The sequence below is a fragment of the Corvus cornix genome, chromosome 2 (genome assembly GCF_000738735.6).
Source record: "Corvus cornix cornix isolate S_Up_H32 chromosome 2, ASM73873v5, whole genome shotgun sequence".
NCBI lineage: Eukaryota > Metazoa > Chordata > Aves > Passeriformes > Corvidae > Corvus > Corvus cornix.
Window position 1 is genome coordinate 61,853,329 of NC_046333.1, and position 16,902 is coordinate 61,870,230.

The 16,902-nt window shown below is 39.2% G+C and overlaps 1 protein-coding gene across 3 annotated transcripts in view; it reads right to left on the bottom strand.

Moving 5' to 3' along the window:
- Window positions 1-3,421: 3,421 nt before the first annotated feature.
- Window positions 3,422-16,902, bottom strand: part of E2F3 (E2F transcription factor 3) — a 41,966-nt gene continuing 28,485 nt past the window's right edge. For 2 of the 3 annotated variants that reach the window (XM_039549887.1, XM_039549889.1), the window contains exons 2-7: window positions 14,582-14,693; window positions 11,960-12,179; window positions 11,250-11,408; window positions 8,840-8,954; window positions 6,417-6,555; window positions 3,422-5,732 (exon numbers count right to left, since the gene is read on the bottom strand). In XM_039549887.1, coding sequence (XP_039405821.1) covers window positions 5,467-5,732; window positions 6,417-6,555; window positions 8,840-8,954; window positions 11,250-11,408; window positions 11,960-12,179; window positions 14,582-14,693 — 1,011 coding nt within the window. In that variant the 3' untranslated portion in view covers window positions 3,422-5,466. The remainder of the gene's footprint in view (window positions 5,733-6,416; window positions 6,556-8,839; window positions 8,955-11,249; window positions 11,409-11,959; window positions 12,180-14,581; window positions 14,694-16,902) is intronic. The other variant, XM_039549888.1, reaches the window with a different exon arrangement.

Consider the following 16,902-nt stretch of genomic DNA (forward strand, 5'->3'; position numbering starts at 1 on the left):
AAAAAGAAAATGTGGCCAAAGGAACAGGAGAGATTTAAAGAAGAGAACTGGGACAGAAAGAAATAAGCACTTCATTCCTTAAGAACAAATCATTCTGAGCAGGACTGAGCACTATTAATATCACCCTGGTCTCATGATAGAGTCATTGTTACTGTTTAAGATATATTTGCCTCCCTGTTTGGTCTTTGTTTAGGCACACAAGTACTTTCCAGAGATTCTCTCAGCGAGCCACTGTGTGATGTGTAATTTGTTACTTTTGTAGCATTTTTAGCCCAGGAGAGAATGGAGGAAAATATTTCAAAATGGGTGGCCATGCTGATCTATTTCAGACCTCCTCCTATGGTGTCAGCAGTCCTTACTAGGCCAGTAATAATGGTATCTATACCACCAATCAGCCTTTTAACTGCTGCCTGATAAGGTTAGCGATTCTCTTCCTTTTCGCTTTTCAGTTTCCCATGTTCAAAGTATTTCCCATGCAGTCCTTGAATTCAGCTTCTCTGTTCTGGGAGCACTGCACTGCACTACCTCACAGCTGTCCCCACCAGCCAAGTGTTCGTGCTCTGGTTAAACGCAGCTGGGCACGCACAGCTGGTTTATGGCTGACTGAAAGAGCAAAGCACAGACAGCCTGCAAGACATAACCAAAAATCTCCAAATGGCCAACACTGACCAACACTACTCATTAAGGGGAGGCAGTGATCTCCAAGAGCAGCTCCCAGGCAGGAAAAGCCCATGAGTCCCATACCTAGTGACATAAATAGGCCACACTGATCAGTTCCAGCATGATCCAGCAGAGCCTTTACTTTGTCCTGCTGCCAAGAATGCAGAGTATCAAGCAGCCCTTGTGCCAACACAGTCGTGTTGAGTCCTAGGATGTAGCCACAACATGGAAGGCACTCTCCCAGTGCTTTTGAAGCTCACAAACCTAAGATGGTTTGTAGCATATTCATAGTAACAAACAAAGCTGCATCAGACAGCAGGTAGCACAGCAGGTAGGGAAGGAAGCAGATGATTCCCTACACCTCCTGATCAGAGGAAAGAAGTTCATCCATATCTATCTGGGAAAACTGCTTTTTATGTGACAGTGGCTAGGAGTACAACTTCCAGTACTGGCCTTCTCTGGGCTGGCAGCAGACATGCTCCATTTCCTTGAGTGTCCAAAGAAGAGCTTTAGATTACTTCCTTTCCAAGTTGCCTGCAGACCTTACTTCCTACTCTTCAGGTCTGGTAGACTCAAAGACATCAGCCTCAGACTAGGTTACCAACTGAAGTCATAGGTTTTGCAGGAGTAGGTAGTTGGAAAAATAAAAAAACTACCAGGAAAATAAAATCCAAATCTCAAATTCAGCTCCTGGTTAGTAGAAGACACATCCTTAGTTGGTTTAGAGCATCTCAACTAACATCCTTAGGGAAGGAAAACAGCCAGGGAGGTGAGGGCTCAATTTTTGTATGGCAACCTTATTCTCTGCTAACTAACATCAGTTCTGGGTGGAAATAGCTGGGAAGGTATTCAGAAAAAAATGGAGAGTCCTAAAAGAGATACAAGAAATTAGATTTTTTTTTTCCTCTATTCTTGAAATTTAGGAGAATCTGGCTGATCATTTGTGAGCAACATTCAGCACCACTCAGAACTGGTAACATTCCATTTTGTCCTGTTATATGTGACACTTTCTCCCTGTCAAGTTTTAGAAAGAAAATAGTGGATAAAGAAACTCCCAGACTTAATAAAGGCCAAGCATTCTTCTGACCATTGCTTAGCTGTACAGTAATATCCAGGCAGATCTTGCTTCAGCAAGAAAAGCAGAATGGGGAGATGAATTCTACTTGTTTATGCTTTGGTTAATACCACTGCACTGACTTTGCTCTACAGGCTCGTGGTTCACTTAATGTTGAGAATTGTTGGCTCCAGGAACACTAATGGCTTCATGCATTAACTGTGTTTCATGTAGGGGGAAAAGACATATACTAACTTTGGTGCTTTTAAACATGTAGCTATGTTTCACTCTACAGAAAGTACCTTACATATCTTTCATACTTTCTACAACAAAAATGTTCGTGTCTGCATCAAGACCAAGGTGCACTTTATTCTTTCAGGTGTAAGTCAAAAGGAATATAAAGTGACTGTTTCTTGTCATTTGTAGGTGGATGAGTTCTTACTGTAGGTTCAAGAGCATGAACCTCCCCTTTTACTTTCAAACTCCTTTCCTGTGTGTAAAGGAATAAATAGCTGCCTATCATTCAGGCCATTTTGACAGATTTTTCCAAAACCTCTTCCATCTGCTGGCAGCCAAGGAATGCAGCATATGCAGCCCCCAATAAAATCTCCCTGAAACTAATACTTGTACACTGAGTAATGTTGAGGTACACCATGCTATCCCAGAGGAGCCGGAATAAGTATTTTAACTGGCTGGGTTTTTTTATCCTGCACCTCAGCACATGGCAAGTTTGCAAAGCAGATACAGAAAGCAGAAGGAAGGAGAGGGGAAAATGACATGAAAACTGGTAATCCATAGCAGATTCTAGGGGCAAATAAAAAAGTGCTTACGGCAACTGTAGAATAGAGAAACAGAGAACAGGCCAGGGAGGTACAGCAGATATTTATTGCCATCTCTGCTTCAAAGGGAGATCAGAGAACACAGCCATCTAGCCCTCCCTTATTATTTATTAAGAATATAGAGAGGACCTTTGTAATCTTCCTTTCAGTACTGCAGTGTGGACATGTTTGAATATGTACAGGTGCACAGAGGAAGTAATAGCCTTCTCCTAGTGTGCAGGAAGTTGACAAGATACAAATGACTTGCTCAGAGGTACAACATTACAGCATTTAAGCACTCAACCATATTACAGTGATTTTATTATCCTGGGGTTTTTTTGTTGTTGTGTTGTTTTTTTTTTTTTTTTTGGCAATTGATGGATGGCATGTATCTAGAAAGGTGCTGAAGCAATACCAGAAAAGATGTACAAGTTTGTAAATACAGGTCTGGCACAAGGGACTCAAGAAAACACAACTTCTTTTCAAAGCGACTATTAGGAAACTTCTGGAGAATTATCAGTAGGAAGGTTAAGCAGATCCTCAACAACTGCTTTCATGTGATTTAATCCTACAACAACACAATTTCTATGAAGTTTGCAAGAAGTCTGTTTCTAATTCATATGAGAGGAGAGGGAATAAATAAAAATAAACTTGTATTATCCCAACCTCTGGATCACCTGCTGTGTCTCTTAACACGTGTCTTTTCTTCTTGTTTCACTCTGGCATAAAAAAACCCGCTGAACTTATTGTTGGCATTGTAAAAAAATGGGATTGAAACTATCTGGTGTCAAATGAGTCTTTGCACTAATAACGAAAACAGTAACAGGTTTCAAGAAACAGTATGACAGGCACCAAGAGTAAGAAAAATTTAAATAGCTGTATACAAATCTAAAGTCTTTAAAAAATTTCATTTTTATTGATTCATTACCATACAAAATTTATTCAAATTACATCCATTTGAAGTGGTAAGATCACAGCTAGAGAACAGGTCACCCTTTAATAAATCTATTTACAAAACTCACCATAAAAGCTTTTTTTGTTGATTTTTTTCTTTTTTTTTTTTACAGTATTTTACAGAGGTTTGTTTTGTTTTTTTTTTAAACTAGCATACAATGCAAAGCTAAATTAGATTAGTATTTTGCCCACACACATTGGGACAAGTGTTTAATTTGTACAAAAAAAAGATGGTCTGCGTTAGTCTTCATTTTCTCTTCCCTCGCAAAAGTGCCCCTTTGTCTCATAAATCTTCATGCTCACACAACTTTTACTTTCCTCTTCCACAAGACAAAAACTTTAAATACTACAATTTTATTTACAGATCCACATCTAAAAAAACTCTTAAAAAATTACAAACCAGCTAGAAAATATTCTGGCAGTGTTTACAAATTAATTCTATTGTACAAAACTGCTAGATAACTAAAGTGTGAGTTGAGAACATATATCAAATTAAATACAACTGCTGAATGATCTATGCAAACATTTGTACATATAAACACACACTTAACACTGTTTAACAGTTCTTTATGTGTTGCCCTTTATACATTTGTTATATTCCAAAACCCACACAGTCATACAGTTTCCTTATTAGTACTGTGACTTCTTGCCTTTTCGTGTGTGAGCTTTCATAGCAGCAACTCAATGGTACCAGAAAACCTGCATACATAATATTCTACTACAGTACAAATAGTACTAATTTTCTGAGTATGTCAGATAAGCACAACAGTAATGCAAACAAAAAGATTATATGGGCATCATCTAATCAACATTACATTAATTTAGCCCAGAACATGGCAAAATATTTTACACTCAAGAAAAACAAAATTATTTAAGACTTCTTAGAATTCCTTTGACGTTCAAAAAATAAATATTGGTACTATACTATACTAGCAAAGATCTTCAAAAAATAAATGCAATTCAGTTGATGTGGTACTTACAGTTATGTACTTTGGAAAAAAATTAGTTCCATTTTGCTGGCGAAGAGAATTATAAAAAGCTGTAAGCAGAGGAAGCTAACCCACTGAGATAAATATGATATATTGAACAAACAAAGCTTGGCATAAGTGTTTTCCATAGAGGGAAAAACCCACAGTGCATCTCTAGTAGGCACTTAACATGAAGCCCCACTTAGTACCACAAAAATTCATGTACCAGTTCTAATGCACACTGGGGGCAGTAAAATTGAACTGTGCATCTTCGTTCTAGTTTAAAAAAAACAACCAACAAAAACTACTTTCACACACACACACACACACACACACAAGCATTTTTAAAAATCTGCGATTACTACGAGAAGTGGCAGAACTTTATACTTTTCAATATCTGCAATATACACTACATTTACAGTGTATTTTTTTTTCATTAAAAGCTTTTAAGGACATAAGTATTTGACCTCATAATGAGACATATACACAGCTCAAAATGAGCATTATGACAGCAATTTAAACATTCCCACAAGTAGCTGAAGAATCCCATTCCACTCTTTTGCATTACTTCATATTTACGTTCACTGCATGTACAATCCATGTTGTGACACCCAAAAGACATGCATTCTCTGCAGAAGGCACGACCTGAAATACTATTATAAAATTGTTATTTAGGACTAAACCAGTTCATGAAGCCCTTCTCCGTAAGCCCACTTGTCACGGTAAGCAGAGACTGGGGGAGTGTGAAGACAAAACATTTACGGTCACCTGCTTGCACCTGCTGACTCGCAAGGCACTGGAGCTCAGGGTCAAGGAGAAGGCTCTGCTGTAAATGCCTTCCATTGTTTCTTATAGTATTATAGGGAGTACTCAATTAAAGTATCAGCATTGTTCAGGAGCCTAGTTTATTTAATAATGCTATTTTATGGTAAGTAGAGGACAACTCTGAATGACAGCAGGTTTTTTGATTCCATTAAAAACATAGTTTAGGTATGGACAGCACTTAAGACAATCAGCTGTATATAAATTCATCCATTAGTGAAGGAAGCTTCTCTAAATCATAAGCATCAAAGAGGTCACTGATGCCTTCCTCATCCCCAAGGCTCAGCAAATAATCTTCCTGAAGCAGAGGAGGCAGCAAATTCACAAATGGTCCTTCAAAGTTTGAGGGAATTTGGTCCTCAGTCTGCTGTAGAAGGTTGGCTGGAGAAGCCAATGGAGAGATTGTTGCCATATTTACTGAGCAGTCACCTTGTCCTGAGTTAGCAGAAGCCACTTCTGTGAGAGGAGAGAGAAGAAAAAAAAATAAAAGATGTCACATTTAGTCTCAGTAGAAATATCAGACACAGATCAAACAAAGGAACCACTGCATAAAGAGCCTTTCATAAAGCATCATTTCAACAATAAAAAAATGGCCTGCATATAATTTCTAACTTTTTTTGGTATGTTACAAAGGGCTTCTCAAGAATGAACGTGTTGCTATCTCTCTGACTTTTCTATTAAAAAGTTATCTTACAAGATTTAAACAACTACGGGGGAAATAAATCAAGCATAGTGAGATGCCCATTTTTCAGTGGAGTTCATAGTCAAAACTGAGAACTAGATAACAAATGTCATCAGTGAAGCAATGTAGCTCCACATATACTGATACACAGAGATTTCTGCCTCTTGTGTTGAGATGGATCTTTACGGCTACTGTCCTATTTGAAAACTTGAACAAAATTGTTTCTTTCTTCAATATTGCATACACTTTGTTTTCATATGATATGCAAACAGGAAACTTATTTTAAACAAATGATGTAAAGGAAAACGTATTTCCCACTACATAAACCAGAAATGCATCGTGAAAAATTGATGCCTTAGCTTTTAATTTCTTAGAAAAATAGAATAAGAGCTGGAAATCCAAAGTTCAAAATGAAAAACCTTGAAGAATGGCCATTAGTAGCAAAGAAATAATTTTACCTTTGGAAATGGTTTTGGAGATATTTCCATTGTGGTCCTGACTATAGGTTTTCATTGGACTGAGGGCATCGTTTTCCTCTGGGCACAGATAAACTTCAATAGGTCCTTGAGTACTGGATAAATGTATCAATGCACTCTGCTAACAGAACAAACATCAGAATGTCATTACACCAATGAACACAACAGAATATTGATGACACTGAATAAACTCTTACTGGAGTGTGAGTGTTTGAGTACGGTTTTACTAATCAAAAGAACCTGAGAAGAACACCAAGCCTTTTTTTCCAAGATGTGAAAGGTTTGGCTGAGGTATCTTGCAGACTAGAACATAAAAACTTTTCCCACTGTAGTGCACAACTCTCAAAATCACACTATTTTGTGTGTCATATCATAAGGAGGGAGGTATACAGGATTAAACTCCTAACATTTTCTTACAGCCACAATAGCCTGGAGCATTCTGATGGAATGGAGCTGTGGGATGCAAGTCACAGGTTTTATTATTATTCATAACAATAATATTGGATGCAATTGTGTAAATGTTTCTGCTTTAAAAATATGCCAATACATCCTTCACACTCTCCCAAAAGCCTTCAGCATTTATTCAACTGAACTCAAATATCTACATGTAAGTTCACCTATTTATCAGGCAATGTTTCCAAATAACAAAAAAAACCCGAGCCAGATGCCATTTTCTTCACCCAAACTTATTTATATAAGTCCTTTTGCCCCCTCAAGGCAATGGTTTTGATGGAGATTCTGAATAGGAACTGCTAATTTGTTGCAAGAAGTTACATTTTTCTTAACTTTCACTGATGCAATAAACCAACATGACCCAGGCGCAGAAAACCTGCAAAGCTCCTCTTTGCGTTACGATGGAAAATCATAAATTACTCTGGTTACAAATAAACCTGTTCCTGCTGTATTGCATTAATAGCTTTCTAAAAAGCATGAATACAGGCATTGGGTACCTCTTTGCAGACTTGTTTAAAATACTTCCTTTTGTGCCCTTTGACAAAATGTTCCTCATATTATTTGGGTTCTGACAGTTATGTAACATAATAGATAGCGTTTACAAATACAGAGAACAGCAACTGAATGAGGGTTTCCCAGGGCAGAAAAAACAGTTAAGAGTACTTAGGGCAATGCTATAGATAATTAGGAAAAAAAGGAGATGGGAAGAGCAGGAGTTGAAGAAGGAAGGTACTATTGAGCAACTGAGGTATGCAATAAAAGAACACTGAAATGTAACTGCATGTGACAGAAAGAAATAGGACCTTACTGCCTGAAGGTGAAAATTAAGTAAGTTGGGTATAGAAGATAAGTGAGGTCTAAGCACTAATTTTAATGATTGTGTACATCTCTCTCTGCCTGCCTGATTTCACTGACTTAAAAATCAAAGCATAATGCCCAGGGGAAAGAGACAGGAAAGCAAACAACAATAACAGTATGTATTTATGAATACTGATAAAAGACATCCTTTCCTCATTGCAGCAAAATGATTTATTCTTCCTGGCAAAACCTGCAACAAGGTTCAAGGGGGAAAGTAAGGACAAAGGCAGGGAAAAGAAAAAAAGAAGGATGGAAACCATAATGGGCCTAAGGAAGTGCAGGATAATCTTAGGGAAAAAAAGTGACAAGGAATCCAGTGCCTATTCCTGCCTACAGGGCAGCAGGTATTACGGAGCTCACTGGCCAGTGCAGGGATGAAGGATTAAGGCACAGGTATGAACAAAACATAGCAGTGTTTGTGGGGTTAGCCCCATCTCTAGCTGCTCCTTGAGTGAAGAAATTAGGTACATTTTTTGAATCTCTAAACCAGCGGTTCCTGTCAATTATTCCCATTTGCCCAACATAGTTGGGTGTGTCTTCCTAAGTGAGAATTAAAGTAAGTGCCAATGAAGCAAAGATGATGATGAAAGAAGAAAGGGTGAGAATGTGTTCTAGGAGTAAAACACAAATTTCTACAATAACTGTAATATTTCAGAAAAAAAATTCCTACATGAAAACACGTTTAAATAAATTAGGATATCAGTTATAGGAGCTGTTAAAATGCTTAAGGCATTGAGTTACCCATTAACTTTTTAACCAAAATAACAAAGCTGAATTTGAGAAAGGTTTTACGTTGTTACAAACCAAGGAAATTTCAATTTTCAATAAAGAGCTGTTCTTTATATAAAGTATGGCAAAAGAAAATATCTGTAAATAGTGTGTATTACTCTGAAGAAATCTGAAAGTGAGCGAAAAGGAACAAATAACGATTGTTCTGTGTAACCTGATTTTTAAAGTTTCCCCTCTTTAAAAGAAACATCCCTAAAATTTTTAAGAATATAGGACTGTGTGCCTGGGCTCAGTAAGACCCAGGAGACACTGCATCTGTAAAAAAATGATAGATAACCTAGCAGAAAATGCCAGGTTCTCCTTACCTCCACTGGGTCAGGCACTTCAAGTCTTGTTTCTGGAGGAGCTTTCACAACTATAACAGTTTGGTCTTTAAGGCCACTAATTTTTCGAATATCTTGATACGTCACATAAGCTAATGTAATCACTGTTAAGGAATTTTCCATCCCAGGTTACAATACATTCAGACTATTAGAAGAGGCAGAAATCTTTCAATTATTTTTCCATTTTCTCACACCTACATAGCTCTTAGCCCAAGGTTTTCTGTTCTCTACACTGTGATTGCCATGAAGCCCTGTGAGAACTTCTCTTTGATGTAACAGCTAGGGCCACTGCTAAGTGAAAAAAGGGGTTCTCTGTGCTGAGTGCTTCTCTCCTCCTCTATATGCAGGAAACTACATAAGCTAAGGCTCAACAACCTGAAATTACAGACTCCATGAAGCAAAAATTTTTATGCACTTGCTATCAAAATGCAGAGAGCTGAAAGTCACTGAAAAAGTGTATAGGAATTTATAGATGCATGCTATAGAAGCGCATACACAGTATCACTGAATCATAGAATGGTTTGAGCTGGAAAGGACCTTAAAGATCGTTTAGTTCCAACCCCTATGCCATGGGTAAGGACACCTTTCACTAGACCATGTTGCCCAGGCCCCCCTCCAACCTGGCCTGGCGCAATTCCAGGGATAGGGCATCCACAGCTTCTCTGGACAACCTGTTCCAGTGCCTCACCACCCTCACCGTAAAGAATTTCTGTCTAATATTTCATCTAAACCCACCTTCTTTCAGTTTAAAGCCATTCCCCCTTGTCCTGTCACTACATGCCCTTGAAAAACTCCACCTCCAGCTCCCCCACAGGCCCCCTTGAGGTACTGTAAAGGTGCTACAGGGTCTCCCTGGAGTCTTCTCCAGGCTGACAAAAACCGTAATTCAGTTTAAATTTGAAGGGCTTTGCAAACATAAATATGTAATACCTACAACATATATAAAATATATATAAATATATAAACATTTATGCAACACTTGTATATTTATATATTAATTTATATTATATAAAGTTATTTTAAAAGCCTGTTTAAGCAGAATGTCAAATTCTGCATAAGCACAGAATAAATATGAATATTTTGCTGTTCAACATGTATTTGTCAAAATGACAGTGTTTTGGGGGTTACTACATGGTGAAGCCTCACGTACTGATCCACGCAACTGAGGTGTCAAAGTGCTTTTGGCTGTGAAAAGAACCGTGAAATGGCCATGATCACATGCATGTGGTTCCAGATCTTTAGTTTTGTATACTGTGAGGTACCTGGCATAATGTTTATGCCAGAGAAATAAAAAGCCTGACTTACTATATGTTTTGGTGGTGTGAATGTGTGCTGTTACTGAGCAGTACAGCAAGACAGACTACCCAAGCTCCAATATATCTTGCATCTATCTTGGAGCAAACAGTTGAAGACGCAAAGTGACAGGTCATCGTTCACCCAAATGGCTTTTATCAAGGCTTTTACCACTCGTTAAGTAATGTTTGCAAATGCAGATTGATCCTCGAAGGATTCAGTACTGCAAAAATCGAGAATTGTCATGTTCAGTTTTGTCTTGCTTATGTCGCTTCATGGATCGTGCTCTTAGCTGAAGGCAGTGCTGATCCTGCTGCCCATGCCACTTGGTGATCTTTGGTTACATCAAAATGTCTATGAAATCCAGTCAAAAGACAACATTCACATAGTTCAAGTACTTTTTACTGGTACTCCCACTTATTTCCTATCCTTCAGAACAGAGTAAGTCCACTTTATTAGATATTATTTAAACACTACTTATTATATACAGTAATAAGTTTTCACATCGGCATTTAATAAAATGCTTTCCTGTGTTGCTAATAGGTGGAAAATGTAAGGAAAGTGACTACTGGTTAATTACAAAGGGCATTAACAGCCAAAATAAGTCATATGAACCTTATGCAATTTAGTATTGCTATTACATTAAATAATTCAGACTAAGGTATTTTGAGAGCTCATAAAACCTGTATCTATGATATTCTATTATAGATTCTCTAACCAGAGGAATCTGAAATGTAGTTGCAAGTTTCAGACTAAACCGAATCCCAACTTTGTTTTCTTCTCTGTGCCTCTATTTATAAACATATCAGTTTAAAGTAAAATAAATAAATAAATTTTAAAATAATGACTACACAACTCTGTTACCTTGTCAGACTTTCTCTTCATGCCTTTATAATTTCTGAGCCCATAAAACTGGGGTTTGCCCTAGGCTCAAAATGCTCGAAAAAAACGCAGGGCTATTGGATATTGTCACTCATTAATCAGTAAGGTTCTTGGTTCTACTGTATGTGAGCACAAATTCACTTAGAGAGAATTCTCCTAGTATTACAGGGCACAGCAAGGAGGCTGAGCACCTTTGAGGTTTTGGGAAAAAGGATATCTCTGATTCTCTGAGTCCTCTGTTAGCAGCTTGAGGTCCAGGGTGCAGCTTTGGATTAGCTCATCCAGTTTCTTCTCTTCCTGAGTCAGTTCGGTCACCTCCTTCGTGAGGCCTTGGCGCTGCGCCAGCATCCCACCATCCTCTGACAGACTGCAGCCCCTACAGACACAGAGAAGGAAGACATCCCTTCAGCTTCTGTAAAGTTTGACCCTATGCCATGGTAAAGGGGAGAGGCAGGATTTCACACTGCAGATCAAGTTCTTAGTCCTTTCTCCCTAAACCCACCCCCAGCGAGTCAACATAAACTATGCTTTCCAGAAAAAGCATCTTTTTAGCACAACAACACATTTTGGAACTGCCACCAAGATGGAAGAGTTGAGTATTTCTACTTACTTCCAAAATCTTGTTTATAACCACTTAAAAAAACCCAAGGAAAGCAGTAGGTAGAGACACGTACCTAAAACTTACTCTACATGCAGAAGTAAATTAATTAATCCAGTTTTCAAACAAGCTGCTGGTCTCTAATGTCCCTGACAGATGCTTTTTATAAACTTTTCCTAACAGAAAAATAAAACTTTATCTTGTTGGAAGGCATTTTGGATGATTGCTTGGAGCAAAGTGTTAGAATGGAAGGTGGGAGAAGAAAAACACTGCTGCCCTGTGATAGAGAAATCAGCCAGCAGGGATGGAAAAGGATAATGAATACTTACATCCACTGAATGTTGTTTTTGGATTTTTTCTTAATGAGATGGATGCCTTCCAGTACATTGGTGATATCGTAAATCCTCCTTTTTTGCACCTTGAGGACCTCTGCTGCTCTGTTCAAATCTAGGACCCCATCAGGAGATTGGCTCAGCAACTGAATGAACTTCTTTGTAAGAAGGCCAAGGGATGTATCATACCGAGTCTTTTCTGAAGGAGATTTTGGAGCTTGGAAGCAAAAGGAAAAAGAAAGTTAAATCAGTTTCTTCTCATTTTGGTTCTGAAAGAAGCAACCATAAATGAAATTATACAATTACTTCTTTCATTTTTACTAAAGAAATCTCTCATACCTCTGCATTAAGACACAACTTACCACTACGTATTTGTATTCCAAGATGTACTTTTCCAAAAGTCACAGGTACATGAGCAAATATATACCTTTTTTAAAATGCAAATATTTCCGGTAGTCTGACAGATACATATAGCAATATTCTGCTGAGGCTTTTACCATGTGAATTCATGATAGTATTTTTAGTATCTATTTATCCTGGCAGCAAACCCCAAAAAATCCCCTGTGAGTCTCCTTCATCAGGCTGATAGCCAGCTTTCATCAGGGTTTGATTTTCCCCTCATGTGAGATAAGTGTTTCATATGCAATTAAGCAGGACTTAGGTGTACTTCAGTGGGTGAACAAAATGACAGATTCCATCAGTGTCAGACTCCACAGCCTGAGAAAACTCAAGTGAATTAGAGGAGATTAATGTAAAATACAATTTATAATTATCACTGCTCCATAACCAAACAATGCTTACACAGGGAGAGAGTATCCATATCTTCTAAATTAGAAGTCAGCAAATAGCTTGGACCAATTCATGGTTTCCATGCACAAATGCAGCATCTATACACTTAACAGATGGGCTTTTAAGAGTTTAAATACTTGGATCAGAATGATTTCTAATTCTAAGTGCTCAAGGCCTTTCTGTCAAGGGAAATGAGCCAGCCATTATTACAAGTCTGCTGGGCTGGAACATCTCAAACCCTTCATATGCTTCCAGTATTATGCAGGATGGAACTTAGGCTGATCTGGTGGTCTTTTCCATGTTTTCAAGGGTCAGGTCACACATTAAACTGCAGAAGTCAGTCAAAACTGAAAATCCTACCTGAGAGGGAACCTTTAGTCTACTCTGAAATATTTTGAAGAAAACGATGGCTTTTCAATGAAAACCAAGACGTTGCATCTTTGCAAAGAGAACCAGCTAGCTGTGCTTCTTTGGGTAGATTCAGGGCTTGTCTGCTCTGGGAAATGGAAGAATATTCATAGAAAGGCTTGGGTTGGAAGGGAACTTAGAGATCATCTAGTTCCACTCTCCCTGCCATGGGTAGGGACACCTCCCACTAAACCAGATTGCTCAGAGCCCCATGCAACCTGGCCTTGAAACACTTCCAGGGATGAGGCATCCACAGTTTCTCTGGGCAACCTGTTCCAATGCCTCACCACCCCATGAGGAAAGAATTTCTTCCCAACATTTCATCTAAATCTCATTCATATCACTTACATGACCTTGTGGATTTAGAGCAGGATGGTTGGTTTGTTTGGGGTTTAGAAAAGAGTAAGGGAATCAGAGTGATAAGGGCAAGAAGTGACTGGACTCCCACCTACAATGGCACATGCTCCTCATCATGCACCAAGTTCTTTGTATGGGCTTATCAATGCTGCAGCAGCATCCTGTGCATCAAACAGTACTGAATTGCTACAAGAATCCACTTCAACTTAAAATAGGTTTCATTTAGCTTAATGAAGTTTAGTTTAATTAAATCAACTGTGGTTGTTCAACTCCTATGCTTTGAGTTTGTATCTTCAATTAATTTCTTTTTTCCTATCTGCCTCAATAGAAACCAGCAGACTGATAAGGAGGGACCCCTTGGCATCTCTTGCTCTGACATCACTACCACTGCTGCCCCAGTCCTCTTCTTGCCCCATCTGGCTCCCTCTGCCAGCTTAATTCTCCTGCTGAAAACCCCCAAATAAAGATAATAAGGCTACAGCCCCCAGCTCCTGTAGCAAGAAGCCCAGTGCCCCAGGCAATGCAGATGTGCAAAAATTAGTACTTAGAGCAACTAGGCAGTGGCAGTAATTACCCAGAGTCACACTGCAGGGAGAGAAGGCAGCTCGGATCCCGCAAGGAGCATTTATCGTGCAGCGCTGCTGAGGCACAGCACTCTGCAAATCCCTGCCCAGGGAAAGAAGCCCTGGCAGCCAGCTGCTGTAACTCCAGCAGCAAAGGAGGCAGCTGGCTTGATGAGCCTGGCCTAATAACTGTGCGTTTGATCCCATCACACCACCTTCATTCCTCAGCATCCACCTCTCAAGCATCCCAGCATCATGTCCTTGGCTGAAGGGGCAGCCCTGGGCACAGAGGATGCAGGCTGCCCAGCAGGCAGAGGGACACACCTGGCAACCCAGAGCCTCAGCAGCCTCTCAGCAGCAACCCCTGCATGCTGCAAACCTGCTGTCCATTGCCCAGCTGGGGGGCTTAGTTTGTTGCATACACGTCTAGGTGAGGACAGCAATAAACACACTCTAAGCTAGGTAATGCAGACTGATGATAGCATGTTAAAAGTTCCCCTACTTTTTGGACTATCTGGACTTCTTGTTGCAGCTCTTCCTTTCCCCTTTGGAGTCTTTAGTCCTTCCGCAAGATACTGGTGGCCACCTTCTCCCAGCTCCAGCCTTCGTTTTGCCTGTTAAAAAAAAGATTTTTTTTTTTAAATTGATGGATTGTTAAGAAGTATATTTCACTTTATCAAACACAGTATTTAGATGATAGGAACGGCAAAGAGCAGTGAACTTTTCACAGCAAGGTATCAGTACAGGTTCACAGCCCACATGCATCACAGTGGAATCCAAATATTTACTGGAATCCTAAGGCGGACTTAAATATGTCACTCAAAGGCTAGGCTGAAGAGGTTTTATTTGAAAATTCAGCAATTCTTTTAGATTTGAAAAGCTGAGTGACAATTGCATGGTTTATTTCAGTCTAGTCTGGACCTTCTTAAATAGGTATGAATGATTTCAGCCCTCAGTTGAGTTGAGAACATTTCCTTTAAGAAAAACAAAGACAGTCAGCCTCTCAAGCACCTACGTGTATGAACCCACAAAGCTACCTTTCCTTTGCAAAACTCCTTATATCCATCTCAGTTTGTACAAAAGTAGTGTTAATGCAAGTTATGTTTTTCCCTTCACTATTTACAAGGATGGCTTTGAGAGGACCAATAATTTCCACTACTATGAACTTTCCACAAAGTGAAATACAAGACATGACATCAAGAGCAGCACTGGACAAGTCTTCTCCTCTGCTTCTCAAAAACTTGTCCTCATTGAAAGCACAACCACTACATTTATTTCACATTCACTAGCACGTGCTGCCTACATAAAAGCAAGGTGGAGCAAAAGTAGTATCAGATAGACAATGCCTGAAAATCAGCTAAATGCTGCATTCAGCTCAAAGGGAAGCTGTGTACATCTTGAATAACAAAAAATAGTGAATGAAACTCTTAAACTATGCAACACACAGACAAACTGCAATGAAAACCACCACCAATATGAATTCTGTTCCTCAGCAGAAACACAATATACTATCTTTGGAAACAATTCTATACCCTTCCCTGCCACTCAGGTTACTGAAATTAAGTCTGGGGATACTTGTTATCCTAACAATAGAAAGCACACTACCTGGAAGACAGAGGAAAAAGAAGAAAAAAGTTTTATGTCTAATCAAGTTTGGACAACTGTTTCTGAAGAATGTTGTTTATTCAGTTAGGTAGAGTAGTTCAGAGTACATTATTTGCTTGTTTTTTAAGATTCACCCCACAGGGCTGGATAATGTTTTGCTCCTCAGTGAACCAAGACAAAACAATACATTCTGCTATAGAGTTGTAGACAGGTATTTCTGTATTGTGGATTTATCCTATGCACTTTACTTTGGGTCTGTGACCAACAGAAGGCTCTAAATAAATTAATTTATATGCCTTTATTTATGGATAGCTAACTAACATCTTTCTATTGGACTCTGCTTGCAAACCTCAAACTTATTAAAAGGCAAGTTAAAGCATATGAAACTCATACAAGCCCATGGTGTTAACAGCACGTGCAGAGCACTCAAGCCACTCTTCTCCACATTTTGTGTGAAGGGACACAGAATTCACTGGCGACAGGGCAAAACTGAACCGCATCCTTCTAAGCAATGCAGGCACCACACCCCCAGCAGACCACTGGGGACAGCTTCTAAGGGGATGAGACACCTCTGCTCCGTTCAGCTCTGTAATCCAAGGACACAGATTTCTAAAAGGTCAACTGTTAACAAAAGCATCCAGCTAATACGTTTAGCCAACGTAATTGGATTAAATTAAGATTACAGCTATTCCACAGGGAGAAATACATTTCACACTTTTTAATATAAGTGTTTTTCCACCCTGAGAACTGTAAGAGCAAAAGAAGGAGGGGTGAAAAGGGAACAATTCAGGGCGTGGGAAGACTAGGCCAAAGGGATACAATTAAAGATAAAAGAGAATCTCAAAACCAGGTGTGAGAAGGAGGGGCAATGCTTAAGACGTAAAATCCAGAGATTTGCAGCTCTCTCCATCAGAAGAGAAACTTAGGTTTGGATTATACATCAAAACTTTTTGTCTCAACTTGTTTGCAAGACACAAACAACAGTATTTTGCCTCTGCTTTTGTGGTTAAAGACTTATATAAGTTTCTCCCGTGAGCTCAGAGAGAACACAGACAGCATCCTTTGGCTGCACAGAGCAGCACAAGCCTGCCCACATGCGCTGGGGCTGTTACAAACAGCACGCTCTTGTCAGGCTCATCATCACGCTGCACCTACAGACAGCGTAGGGCTAGTGAAAAAAATACACGACACAGAGAGCTCTACAAGATACTTGGTTTT